This window comes from Cucurbita pepo, unplaced genomic scaffold, assembly GCF_002806865.2.
Source record: "Cucurbita pepo subsp. pepo cultivar mu-cu-16 unplaced genomic scaffold, ASM280686v2 Cp4.1_scaffold000606, whole genome shotgun sequence".
Lineage (NCBI taxonomy): Eukaryota > Viridiplantae > Streptophyta > Magnoliopsida > Cucurbitales > Cucurbitaceae > Cucurbita > Cucurbita pepo.
The window spans coordinates 1-14,612 of record NW_019646832.1 but is presented as its reverse complement, the minus strand read 5'-3'; the positions used below and the strand labels follow the sequence as shown (position 1 = coordinate 14,612).

The 14,612-nt window shown below is 38.1% G+C and overlaps 2 protein-coding genes across 2 annotated transcripts; one reads left to right on the top strand and one right to left on the bottom strand.

Moving 5' to 3' along the window:
* Window positions 1-259: 259 nt before the first annotated feature.
* On the top strand, window positions 260-7,427 carry LOC111785629 (pleiotropic drug resistance protein 1-like). Its single transcript, XM_023666004.1, has 22 exons — window positions 260-867; window positions 939-1,059; window positions 1,129-1,217; window positions 1,308-1,392; window positions 1,474-1,633; window positions 1,715-1,791; window positions 1,862-1,915; window positions 1,990-2,382; window positions 2,459-2,740; window positions 2,823-3,139; window positions 3,221-3,381; window positions 3,467-3,570; window positions 3,654-3,810; window positions 3,886-4,151; window positions 4,237-4,569; window positions 4,657-4,947; window positions 5,023-5,106; window positions 5,188-5,321; window positions 5,399-5,626; window positions 5,705-5,876; window positions 6,702-6,956; window positions 7,045-7,427. Exons 1-22 carry the CDS (start codon window positions 545-547, stop codon window positions 7,300-7,302), a joined length of 4,344 nt encoding a protein of 1,447 aa, XP_023521772.1. The 5' UTR covers window positions 260-544; the 3' UTR covers window positions 7,303-7,427.
* Window positions 7,428-11,101: 3,674 nt separating this feature from the next.
* LOC111785630 (cellulose synthase-like protein D2) lies at window positions 11,102-14,606 on the bottom strand (the record flags this gene model as incomplete). The annotated part of the gene is made up of 3 exons (XM_023666005.1): window positions 11,102-13,153; window positions 13,398-14,208; window positions 14,416-14,606. Coding segments are annotated over 3 exons (2,760 nt in total), but the record flags the coding sequence as incomplete, so codon positions are not given.
* Window positions 14,607-14,612: the final 6 nt, after the last annotated feature.

The following is a 14,612-nucleotide window of genomic DNA, read 5'->3' as shown; positions in this document are numbered from 1 at the left end:
AGTTACCATAAGATTTGAAATATTTCTTCGTAATCTTCCAGTTCTCGATTAACTCAGTAGTTATCGAACTTCTTAAACAAAAGAAAAATCTAAAACTTACCGTAACATTTATGTTTTTGTCACGAGTGACGTTTAATATATATTATTGGATTTATTAGAAAAAAAGGGAAATTATAAAAAAAATATATATTTAAAATAAATAAAAAAGTTGGTAAATTAAGAATTTTTATTAGATTGAATTTCGTTATTATGTTTGCAGCGCAAGCCAGGGGCTTACACAGGTGATGTTCATGGCGCCACCGAATATGGACTTTTTTTTAATTCAACTTTCTCTTTCTCTTTCTCTTTCTCTTCTAATATGATTCAAAATTTCATCTTTTTCATTTCTTGTTCTTCCACACCTATAAGTACACCAAACCCACTTCATATTTCTCTCAAAATCTCTACTTTTTCTTCATTTTCCCTTCTTTGAAGGAGAAACAGAGTGTTTGCTCTGTTTTTATGATTGGTTTTTCTTCAAGGGTTTTAAAACAGAGTGTTGAAGATGGACAGTGGAGAGATTTATAGAGTGAGCAGTACGCGTATGAACAGCTCAACTATATGGAGGAACAGCGCCATGGATGTGTTTTCGAAGTCTTCTCGTGATGAAGATGATGAAGAAGCTCTTAAATGGGCTTCCATTGAAAGGCTTCCTACTTATTTACGTGTTAGGAGAGGGATTTTGTCTCTTGAAGGTGAATCTGCTAGAGAAATTGATGTTCAAAATCTGGGTTTGATGGAGCGGAGGAACATCTTGGAACGGCTTGTCAAGATCGCTGAGGAAGATAATGAAAGATTCTTACTCAAATTGAAGAATCGAATGGAAAGGTATTGTTTGTTTATGAAATGGGTTATGTTTTTTTTTGGTGTTTTGTTGAATTGGAAGGTGGGTTTTGTAGAGTTGGGCTTGATCTTCCTGCCATTGAAGTTCGATTTGAGCATTTGAATGTTGAAGCAGAGGCTCATACAGCCGACAGAGCTTTACCAACCATTTTCAACTTTTCTCTCAACATGCTTGAGGTAGCTTTCTTTTCATGTTCTTACAGCTTTTTATGGCCAAAACTTCTAATATTTTGACTCTCTTTCAAGGGGTTTCTGAGCTACTTTCATATCATCCCAAATAGAAAGAAACATCTATCAATTCTTCATGATGTTAGTGGAATCATCAAGCCAGGAAGGTTGGTATTGATATTGATATTGGTATTGATTTGATATTAACAATCATGAAATGCTATAACCTTAAGCTTTTGATTTCATGGCATTTGCAGAATAAGTCTTCTTTTGGGGCCGCCGAGCTCTGGCAAGACGACGTTACTCCGAGCATTATCCGGAAAGCTTGGGAATGATCTCAAAGTAAGACAGAAAAATCCCATCTCTCAAAAGATTTTGATTCTTAATTTGAGCTGATTGTGGTTGGTTGTTTGTATTTGACAGGTTTCTGGGAGAGTTACTTATAATGGACATGGAATGAATGAGTTTGTTCCACAAAGAACATCAGCTTACATTAGCCAACAAGATCTTCACATTGGAGAGATGACTGTAAGAGAAACGTTATCATTTTCAGCGAGATGTCAAGGAGTTGATCAACGTTATGGTGAGTTTACAACACCATTCATGTTTTGTTCATGAAATTCTTATGAAGTTGTTGTAAATCCCAACATTTTTTTCTCTGTAGATATGTTAACAGAGCTATCAAGGAGAGAAAAGGCTGCAAATATTAAGCCTGACCAAGATCTTGATATCATCATGAAGGTTGATATTCAAATTCCATATCCATTTTGGGTTTGGCTTGTCTTGTGTTAATATCATTGGGATTTTGCAGGCGGCGGCTTTAGGAGGACAAGAGACCAACGTTGTGACAGATTATGTTCTTAAGGTGAAAACTTGTTGTAATAATAATCAAACAATTTCTGTGTGTAATCTAATGATTGTTTAAACAAAACAATGCAGATTCTTGGATTAGAAATCTGTGCTGATACAATGGTGGGAGATGAAATGTTTAGAGGGATCTCTGGTGGGCAAAAGAAGAGGGTAACGACCGGGGAGATGCTGGTCGGACCGGCTCGAGCTTTGTTCATGGACGAGATATCGACAGGATTAGACAGTTCGACGACATACCAGATTGTTAATTCATTGAGACAATCCATTCAAATTCTGAATGGAACTGCATTGATATCTCTTCTTCAACCTGCCCCTGAAACTTATGATCTGTTTGATGATATAATTCTGATATCAGATGGACAAGTTGTGTATCAAGGTCCACGCGAAAACGTGCTCGAGTTCTTCGAACATATGGGATTCACTTGCCCTCAGAGGAAAGGAGTAGCGGATTTCTTACAAGAAGTAAGCTGATTTGGAGTTTGGCTGTCCTGTTTTTGAATGTATCTGTTTTGGTTTTGTGATGGAAAGTGTTTTATAGGTGACCTCAAGGAAAGATCAAGAACAGTATTGGGCTAAGAGAGATGAGCCTTATAGATTCATCGATGTGGGAGAGTTTTCTGAAGCATTTCAATCGTTTCATGTCGGGAAGAAGCTTGGTGATGAACTTGCTATTCCATTTGACAAATCTAGAAGTCATCCAGCTGCTTTAACAACAAAAACGTATGGTGCTACCAAGAAGGAACTGTTGAAAGCATGCATTTCAAGGGAGTTTTTGCTGATGAAAAGGAACTCATTTGTGTACATTTTTAAGTTAGTTCAAGTGAGTATGAGTTGCATAGTTCATGTCTTTATCCACTATGTCTGAAAGAACATGTTTGACACAATGTTTGTTCATTTTTCAGCTGATTATCATGTCTTTCGTGGCAATGACGTTGTTCTTTCGAACGAAGATGCACCGAAGGACGACGGACGACGGATCAATTTACATGGGGGCGATGTTCTTTGCGATTTTGATAATCATGTTCAATGGTTTCTCTGAGTTAGCTTTGACAATCCTGAAACTTCCTGTGTTCTACAAGCAAAGGGACTTGCTGTTCTTTCCGGCTTGGGCATATTCACTTCCCACATGGATTCTTAAGATCCCTATTACAATTGTTGAAGTAGGGATTTGGGTAGCAATGACTTACTACGTAATCGGATTCGATCCAAACGTCGAAAGGTGAGGCAAAATGAAGAACATTCAACACCAAATTTGATGATTACCTGCTTGATAACATTAAGCTACATGATGAACTTGCAGATTCTTCAAGCAGTTTCTGTTGCTGTTGTGTGTGAACCAAATGGCGTCGGCTCTATTTCGTTTAATCGCATCGTTAGGACGAAATCTCATCGTTTCAAATACATTTGGATCATTTGCTTTACTAACAGTTCTTGTTTTGGGTGGATTCATCATAGCTCGAGGTTGGATTCGAGTAACTAACGTGTTTTCAATGCATTTCATCAGAAAACTTACTGATATACACAACTTCCCTTCCTTTGTGTTTAGAAAACATTCATCCCTGGTGGATTTGGGGTTACTGGATCTCTCCAATGATGTATGCACAAAATGCTATAGGTGTTAATGAGTTTCTTGGCCATAAGTGGAGTCATGTAAGTGATTTATGCACACAAAATGCTCAAAACTAACAACTATAGAACTGACTCTCGTCTTCGTCGTTGTTGTGTTGTTGCAGTTGGCGCCGAACTCGACCGAATCACTCGGAGTTGTGGTACTTAAATCACGTGGGATCTTCCCAGAAGCTAGATGGTATTGGATTGGGGTTGCAGCTACAATTGGATATATTTTGCTATTCAATTTTCTCTTCACTATCGCGTTGAAGTACCTCGATCGTAAGTAGTCGAAGCTCGACTTGTTATGCACTCGAACGTGTCTTGATTATTGATATTTGAGTTTGAAATTTGTAGCTTTTGGGAAGCCTCAGGCTATCCTGTCCTCTAAAGAGAGCTCAACTGAGAAAAGTGTGAAGAAATCTGAAGATATTCAAGAAGGAAATAGCACTTATAATGCAGAGAGGAGTGAGAATGAGGTTAGTTTATCATCAAGAACATCATCCGCAAGAGTTGGAAGCATTAATGAAGCTGATAGGAACAAGAAGAGAGGAATGGTTCTTCCTTTCGAACCGCATACGATCACGTTCGACGAAATTCGATATGCAGTAGACATGCCACAGGTATATATATATATATGATATGATATGATGTTCTAAGACATGAACAACTATTTACACGACTCTGATGTGCTAATTTCATACATAGGAAATGAAATCAGAAGGCGTTACTGAGGACCGACTCGAGCTATTGAAGGGTGTGAGCGGTTCGTTTAGGCCCGGAGTTCTAACAGCCCTGATGGGTGTCAGTGGTGCTGGAAAAACAACTCTTATGGATGTGTTAGCCGGGCGAAAAACTGGTGGATACATAGATGGAAACATCACCATTTCCGGGTATCCTAAAAATCAAGAAACGTTTGCTCGGATTTCGGGATATTGTGAACAAACTGATATACATTCTCCGCACGTTACGGTCTACGAATCACTTGTTTACTCGGCGTGGTTGCGGTTGCCTCCTAATGTTGATACTGCTACAAGAAAGGTGAAGTTCAACACATTCCTTATCACATTTTTTGTCACCAATTTTGATTTGATCATGTCTTGAGCCTGTTTTGTTTATGATTTGCAGATGTTTGTTGAGGAAGTTATGAATCTTATTGAGCTCAATCCAATAAGAGATTCAATTGTTGGATTGCCTGGAGTCAATGGACTTTCAACTGAGCAACGCAAGAGATTAACCATAGCTGTTGAACTTGTTGCAAATCCATCTATAATATTCATGGACGAACCAACCTCTGGTCTTGATGCTCGAGCAGCAGCCATCGTAATGAGAACGGTCAGGAACACGGTCGACACAGGCCGAACCGTCGTCTGCACCATTCACCAACCAAGCATCGATATATTCGATGCTTTTGACGAGGTATAATACAATAAACTACTCTCTCAATCACAACACTCCAAATAGCTGATCATTTCAGATCATGTTCTCTTGCAGCTCTTCTTGTTAAGACGTGGAGGTGAAGAGATATACGTCGGTCCCATTGGTCGACATTCGATCCATTTAATCGACTACTTCGAGGTATCGTTTCATATCCTACAAAAAACTTCCATTTTCGAGCCGAAGAACATCTAACATAGCCTTTCATTCAATTCATTACAGAGCATTGAAGGAGTTCCAAAGATCAAAGATGGGTACAACCCTGCAACATGGATGCTTGAAGTCACCACAGCATCTCAAGAAGCAAATCTTGGAGTGAACTTCAACACATTATACAAAAAATCAGAGCTTTTTAGGTAAGTAAATGGCAATCATTATGATCTTAACACAAAAAATGCAAGAATTTGAAGTATGAACAAACAAAATTATGCAGGAGAAACAAGGATTTGATCAAACAACTAAGTGTTCCAAGTGAAAACTCGAAAGAGTTGTATTTTCCCACTAAATACTCCCAATCTTTCGTGGTTCAATGCATTGCTTGCCTGTGGAAACAACATCTTTCGTATTGGAGAAACCCATCATACAGTGCTGTGAGATTCTTGTTCACAACAATCATAGCCTTGATGTTTGGAACTATCTTCTGGGATCTTGGATCCAAGAGGTAAAAGAAACACATAAACATTCCCTTAATGAACTGATACTCAACTTTAAAAAATTGATATCATATTGGCTATTTCAGAGACAACCAGCAAGATCTTTTCAATGCCATGGGCTCCATGTATGCTGCTGTTCTGTTCGTTGGAGTACAAAACGCCACATCAGTTCAACCAGTTGTGGCCATTGAAAGAACTGTGTTTTATAGAGAAAAAGCAGCAGGAATGTACTCTGCATTGCCATATGCTTTTGGACAGGTAACTAAAACGAACATCGATATCGATAACTGTGATGTCCCATGTTGGTTGGGGAGGAGAACAAAACACTCTTTATAAGGGTGTGGAAACCTTCCTCTAGTAGATGCATTTTAAAAACCTTTTGGGGAAACTCGAAAGGGAAAGCCCAAAGAGGACAATATCTATCAGCGGTGGACTTGAGCTGTTACAAATGGTATCAGAGCCAGACACCGGACGATGTGTCAGCCTTCTCGCTATTCCCTGAAGGGGAGTAGACATGAGGCGGTGTGCCAGTAAGGATGCTGGTTCCCAAAGGGGGTGGATTTGGTAGGGGTCCCACATCGATTGGAGAAAGGAACAAGTGCTAGTGAGGACGCTGGGCCCCGAATTGGGGTGGATTGTGATGTCCCACATTGGTTGGGGAGGAAAACAAAACACCCTTTATAAGGGTGTGAAAACCTTCCTCTAGCAGACGCGTTTTAAAAACCTTGAGGGGAAGCCCGAAAGGGAAAGCCCGAAAAGGACAATATCTGCTAGCGGTAGACTTGGGCTGTTACAAATGGTATCAGAGCCAGACACTGGACGATGTGTCAGCCTTCTCACTATTCCCCGAAGGGGGTGGATTGTGATGTCCCACATTGGTTGGGGAGGAGAACAAAACACTCATTATAAGGGTGTGAAAACCTTCTTCTAGCAGACACGTTTTAAAAACCTTTAAGGGAAGCCCGAAAGGGGAAGCTCAAAGAGGATAATACCTACTAGCGGGAGACTTGGGCCGTAACATTAACGTTTCGGTTTAGAAAGGAATATACGAATTTGAGTTTTTTTTTTTTTTTTTTGATGCAGGTTGTGATTGAACTTCCATATATATTCATCCAAACAATCGTGTATGGGGTTATAGTATATGGAATGATTGGATTTGAATGGACTGCTGCTAAGTTCTTTTGGTACATTTTCTTCATGTACTTCACTCTTTTGTACTTCACATTTTATGGGATGATGACTGTGGCTGTAACTCCTAACCACAACATTGCTGCCATTGTTTCATCTGCTTTCTATGGCTTTTGGAACCTATTCTCCGGGTTCATCATCCCTCGAACGGTGAGTCCGTTTCTTTTCCTTCTGATATCACATTCGAAACAATCGAACCTAACGTTCTAACATATTTTTATCCCGAAACGTGTGACAGAAAATCCCAATATGGTGGAGATGGTACTATTGGATATGTCCTGTGGCATGGACACTATATGGGTTGGTGACATCCCAATTTGGGGACATAGAAGACCGAATGGACTCGAACCAAACCGTGGCGGAGTTCGTGAGAAGTTACTTCGGGTACAAGTATGACTTTTTGGGGATTGTTGCAGCAGTTCATGTGGGGTTTACTGTGTTATTTGGGTTCATCTTTGCGTTCTCTATCAAGGTCTTTAATTTCCAAAATAGGTGATTCAAAACATTAAACACTTTAGTAATGTTGTGAGGAATGATATGAAAGTGTAGCTTATTCAACTATTTTTTGTTCTTTTACTCATTAAGCTTGTAAAGAAATAAATGTTTTGTGTTCTCTAAATATATAATAAAATATTTTTTTATCGATGATTATTCAATTAAATGCAACTACTCGTTCTTCTAACATTGAGGCTGATAATGACTCATTCCTTCGGTCGAGCGTTCTTCTTACGTTGATCAATCTATCAAAGATCGCTTTGTCATTGTCTGTTTTTTTGTTGTCTAAACACAAAAGAAATTATGTATCTACTTATCGTCTTTTTGCCCCTGATAACACTAGTTTTATGATCTTCAACGTGATGTCGCCGTCATTCATACAGGGGCCTTACCTTTGCCTAAAATGTAAGAGTAGCACTTAACTAAGAAAAGCTCGGTAAGTAATCCCACCATTGGCCTTAGGCAGCTTTCTAATCCTAGCAAGATTGGATGTGTAATACTTCTCTATATACGACCCATGTGTGCGAGCATAGGCCCACTAGGTGAGCTTGCACACTCCCTATGCATGGCTTGTGTTAAAATATCATCACTAGTCGAGTAGAGTTAAACCCAACATTGTAGGTTAAGAAAATGATTTAGGAATTTTAGGAATAAATTTAGGAAAATGATTTAAACGCGTCCAGAAATTTTAGGAATAGATTACCCATCATCTAGTATAAATACTCCTCCATCCTATTTAGTTCATCGTCCTAAGAAATCCCAAGCAATACAAAGCAGTAGTATTCTACACAGTGTCTTGTAAATCTGTTCTCGATTGGTCTTAACGAAGTGTGTGAGTGTTTTTCACAGAGAGTTGTGTTCAATAGCTTGTTGGTCTAGTACTCTCTGATGGGCTCTATATCGAACACCTCATAATACATGATGCAGACGAACCTCCATACATCTATAATACAGTAAGTGTGTGAGTTATGTTTACATAATTCTCATGCGTTCGTTCATACATAGCTTAGCTTTCATGACTTAGCATTCTAAATTTATGACACTTTTATACAACATGGTGTGATCATATTATAATATAGCTTTTATTCATGACGTGACCCATCATAGCATGATATATCGTAACATGGTCAAACATGCATAACATGGCTTAATTATTTTATGTAAGGACCACAGGGCATGTGTCGTCATACAAAAAAATAATTATTCAAACCAAATCGATAATGGAGTCATTTACTTGGTTGGCCTGAATCGAAATTAACCAATAATACTAAAGATGGTTTGAGATGCTCCTTATCGTTCATTCTAACCTATATTACCCACAAGGTATCTTAATTTGAGCAATTTAGGGTTAAATTGAGCTTAAACACCTCCAATAAGGTCAAAAACAACTCTAGAATGGTCGAAAATATAGGAAACGATAGCAAATACCCTATTCCAAGCCGAATAAGCAATCAAGTTGAGTCAAGAATCAAGCCGAATTGTTGGAGTTGGGCGTAGAGAGATCGACTAAACAGAGCCATATGCAAGTCGTTGTGTAACGCCCCTAATTTTCTTGCCTAATTAGAGACGTCATTACATGATTGCCTTAATTTACAAATTTGAAATAAAACATTTGCAAATTAAGTCATGGATCTACGCATTTAATTTTAAACAAGAATATATAAATAATATAGCTTTTGAACCGAAAATATACGGTAACCACCTATCAACTATTAAAATAAAAATTATTGCACACTACCGCCTTATCTTGTTCGCCAAGCAACTACCTCACGACCTATACCTTAATAGAGTTCACTACCTAACTCAACCCAATCGTTAACTATAAATCTCAAATATAAAATTCACAAGTCAAACTACATCACTAACATTTGTTACAAACGTCAAATATTCTTAATATTCATAATAATCTTAAAAATAGGATAGAGTTGGGTTGTAATCCTATTTTCATGATGGTCGAGTTGACTCAATCAAAAAATGTCAACTCACAAGCTGACCTGAATTTTCGATTTTCAAAAAATTCAACCTAGTTAAAACACAAAAAAAATCTAACCGACCCGACATTTATAATTTAGGTTAAGTTATCCAAATTAATTGACTTTTTTATACATTTATGATGCAATTGTTTAAGATAGACTTTAGATAATATTAATTATTATAGAAATTTTATTTTATAATAATGAGAAATCAAAATTTTGACTTCGAACATTCCAATTTCTTCCGCCGCAATTCACGGAGTCTGTCATTTCTATTTTATTATATTCATAATTATTCTCACACGCCACGTCATCACCCTCTCAATTATTATTATTATTATTATTTTTTTTTTTTGAATTATTTGTTCATATTTTATTATATATTCTCATATAAAGACAAGAATTTCCACGTATTACTCTTAAATCATCGTCATGTTTGTTGTAGTAATTAAATCTTCATTTTTAGTCTTCCAAATGCTATATTATATAGTTTATTAAGCATTTTATATTTATTTTACAGCTCGGAAGTTCACCGTTGCAATAGACTAGACAATGTTTTGTCGTACATAACATACCAACAACCAGAACAACAACTCGTCGTTTGACTTAGCTTGTTGAAGAAGAAAAAAAGTTTCAACATTTAAAATGCTCTTGTTAAAGATAAAAAAGGTCTCACAGTTCATCGAAAAGCACACCGTAGAAGAATATGAAAATTTTGCACTAAACTCGCGTTGTTAGCCTTAATACCCTAAAAAAATTAATATGAATCCGAGGCCGTTATGAAAAATATTACCCTTTTTTTTTCTTTACCATATTTTCAATTTTGCAATAATTAAAGTAAACCATAGGGATATGTATAGTTTCTTACTTGGTTGGGCATTGACCAACCTCAAATATTTTTAAAAATTGGACATTTATATAAATTTGGGCAAATAAATCAACGTCAAAATAGAAAAATAGCGGTTGATTTAGAGTCAAAATGAATAAATGACACGGAATGATTGTGAGCATACAATCTAAAAATATAAAATTGCAAAGAAACTTAGTCCGGCCTTTTGACTTTTAACGAGGCATTTCAACCATTATAATCTTTGTAATAGTTTTTTTTTTTTTTACCATAATTAATCGTTATATAAATGTAACCTTAAAATAAATAAAAAGCCGTCATAACTCTAATTTATCATTCACCTACCATTTATAATCATTCAAGAATTATTAGTTCATCTACGAATGGTCAAATTTAAATAAATAAATAAATGCTTTTGTTTGTGAGAAAATTACAACAAATTCATTGACTTATTCGCCTTTTCTTCATTGACCTCTTCTTATATGCCTTTCTACCAAATCTTTACCTAACTACGGTTAAATTTTTAAACTCAAACTTTTAAAACCGTGAGATCCCATGTCGATTGGAGAGGAGAACGAAACATTCTTGGTAAGAGTGTAGAAACCCCTCCACTAACCGAAGCATTTTAATATGATTAGGCTAATAACATTGCTTATAAAGATGTGGAAACCTCTCCCCTAACAAACCATTTTAAAATCGTGAGGCTAATGTCATACGTAGTAGACAAGAGAACGAAACATTTCTCATAAGGGTGTAGAAACCTCTCCACTAACAAACGCATTACAAAAGCGTTAGACTAATAACATTCCTTATAAAGATGTAGAAATCTCTCCTCTAACGGATGATAGTGAGGAATTCAGTCATATAAACACAAATATCAAAGTATCATGGCCATTCAAGAAATAATATGAACGTAAATAAGTTTTTCGAGCAATGGGAAGCAAGCTAGTCCTAAAAAAATGTTCGTCTCTTAATTGTTGAGGCTTACAATTCACCTTGTGATTCATTCCTTAATTTGAGCGTTCTCGATCAATCGAATCATAGGAAGGAGACTAAAAATGAATAACATGATCATAAAATAATAAAAGTTGCAGATATCCTACATGGTTACATATGAAGAAATGATGTGTTTCTATTCTTAATACAATTCTAACTAAAACAGTCCCAAGGCAATGGCTTTAGGACATGGTTTCCAAAGCAATAAAACAACAACGATGGCTTTATAAACCAGATAAAGAACTAAAGAACATTGCTAGATTCATATCAATCACCTCTCAAGGGAAAGAGAACGAACCTCCAATTTCATTTGCACCACTTGGGGGACTAATGGCTACCCAGAGAAGAGATATGGTGATGGCGATAAGTCCCGACCACACGAAAACAATGGTCGGCGTCCTTCCTCTTCTTCCCATGAGCCCCTTCGCGAACGGGTAGAGATGAACCAGAACCCAGAAACTGAAGAAAACACCACCTATCAAGCGACTCCACTGTGGAATTGTACTGTAGATTGTACGGCTGACCCCGACTGCAATGGCGATTAGGTTGATCATCATGATCGTAATAGGCGGAATCATGAGGGACGTCCATTTCACGATGTAGAGATCGGCAAATTCGTCGTCCACATCGTCACCAGATGATTTGGATGTCAAAGTGAAAGAGATTTCAATCCCAGCAATTACTTTTAGTAAACCCTGAAGCACAGCAGCAAGATGAGCACTGGTGCCTCCAATCAACCAAAACTGCTCATTTCTCCACCATTCTTCTAATTCAATACCAGACCATTTAATTTCAAGAACAGCAAGCAGGCATAAAGTGATGGTGATGCCTAAAAGATAGGTGAGGAAAGTGACATTTAGAGTCTGAACGATAAATTGACCCGAAAATAGGGAGAGTGCAGGGAGGAAACAGTAGACTATGAGGAAGATGGACGTGAACGGGTAGATTCCAACGTTAAGGTAGGCTATTCTTTGCAGAATCTTCATTCTTGAACTAGCCAAGAGTGCATTATTTCTGGAGAAGAAAATCTCCACCGACCCGGTAGCCCATCGGAGGACTTGATGTAGCCTATCAGTGAGATTAATGGGCGCAGTTCCACGAAAAGCATCACGTTTCGTTACGCAGTAAATGGACTTCCATCCCCTATTATGCATCCTGTACCCGGTGACCACATCTTCTGTGACAGATCCATAAATCCACCCAACCCGTTGGCCCCATTCGGTCTTATCTTCATACCAACAAGAAATGGCACTGATCGCCTCTGCAACAGTCGATGCATCCAGAAGCTCACGAGGAATGGTAAGAGCACCGGGAGGACGTCCATATTTCACAGCCGGGTGATCAGCTAATGGTCGTCCTTGAAACTCCGCAATTGGAATCGAATCAACAAGAAAAGCAGAATTTCCGAACCTTTTTGGGAACAAGGATAGGTCCATTTCTTCATCATCAGAATCACCCATTCTTAGGCCTCTATGCTCTTCAGAGCCATTTGCAATCGATGTATGCTTTTTACGTTTACCAAAGCAGCAGCTACAACAACTCGGGTGCTGCTCTTTTGATCTATGCGGGTCAAAACCATAAAGGGCAATCCGTCTAAATAGACATCCTGTTCCAACATATACTGGACCTTGAAGCCCGTCAAGGGCTCGCATGTTAACGTCGAAGAACACCGTGTTGTGATTGGCATATCGATCTGAAGGATCAATGCCCTCAAACCTTTGAGGGAACTGAACGTAACAAATACGATCACCTCCACGGTCCATCATGAAACACATTCCTTCTCTCATTGCCTGGGAGTTGTAGATATAATGATCACAATCAAGGTTGAGGATGAATGGCCCATTTGACATAATAGCCGATGCTCGAACTAGAGCATTCATGGCCCCTGCTTTTTTGTTATGATCATAGCCAGGACGTTTTTCTCGAGAGACATAAACAAGTAAAGGAAGACGGATGTCAACCTCCGATAGGTCAATTAACTTAATTTCATCAGCACTTCCATGTAACGGCTCATCGCTCGGAGGTTTAAGCATCACCTGCATACGAACGATTATTAGAAACCCTCTACTTCCCAACTGTTTCTTCCAACATTTGTTTCTTTACTCCAAAAAAAAATCTAAAAACATATCTAATATGAATGAATGCAGAGAACATAAAAAGCTACAGCTACATTTTCACAAACGAAGTCAAATTTTCGTTTTCTTTTATTTCATTTTGACTTCGTGCCGGAATGATCGGCAAGCAGATGATAATTATATTGCAATGACCTTAAATAAGTACCTGTATTATACCAGCGTGGTCACCCTTGGAGTGCTCAGCAGAAGGTTGCATCCAAGTTCCAGGCCAATGGGTTCCGTCGGCCATCCATGTTGCTTTAGGAATCTTTATGGTCTCCAGAGGTTCATCATCAACCACATTTTGCCTCTGACGCTTCATAGCTTTGATTTCCTCCCTTGCATGATAAGCATCAGATCGACGTCGAATAGAATCAGGAAGGCCATTTATCCGAACCTTGAACTCATCATACTCACGTTTCACACGTCTGCGATCCTTGACAAAATCGGATCGCACTTTATTCTTGAACGGATCTCTCTTCAAATTGAAGTAAGACTCGGGATTCCTAGGTTCAATATCATGCTTTCGACAGAAAGGAACCCATGTGTTAGCAAAACTTGCTGCTTCTGCCATGGCTTCAAAGGTTAGAAGTGCACCTCCATCATCCGAAACATAGCAAGCGAGCTTTTCAACAGGATAATCAGCAGCTAAAATTGACAAGATTGTGTTTGCAGTAACAAGAGGAGGCTCTTTTTCTGGGTCTGCAGTAGAAACAAAGACATCTATTCCTGGAAGATCAGATTTTCCAGTAGGATTACTAGGGCTAGGTGTTTCGAACTTCTCCTTCAGAACATTAAGATCCGTGGCTCGATTTATAGGGCAAAGCTTGGGCAATTGATCAAGAAGCCAAGAAAAAGCGAACCATATTTCACAAACAATTGACATCGCCCACAACCAATAGGCATCTGTGTTTGGATGTCGAATCCTCCAAGCCAAAAATAATCCAAGAATAACCATACGAACGAGAATTAGAAGCCTGTGAGGAAACGTATTGCATATCAAAAGTTAATCAGTCGTAACGGGAATGGAAAAATGAATTCGAGCACCAAATATACAATTCAAATCATAATGTGAATCGAAACTAAAATGGGTGGTCTATGTCTAATCATGGATAACTGATACGCATTAAATAATACTATCGACATACTGCAACTTTTTCATCCTGTGTAGCAGAGAATCATACCTATATGGGCTGAGAACAGCAGCACGAATTTTAAGTTTCCGTGTCAATGGCCTCCATGGTTTGTTCATAAATTCTTTTGGCTCAACAACCTCATCGTTTTGATCATTTCCATTTCCCATATCCCCTTCCTTTGGCCATATAGCATTTCCGTACCCGTAAGTACCCTTTGTTTCAAAAAGCCACCTATTATGATCAAA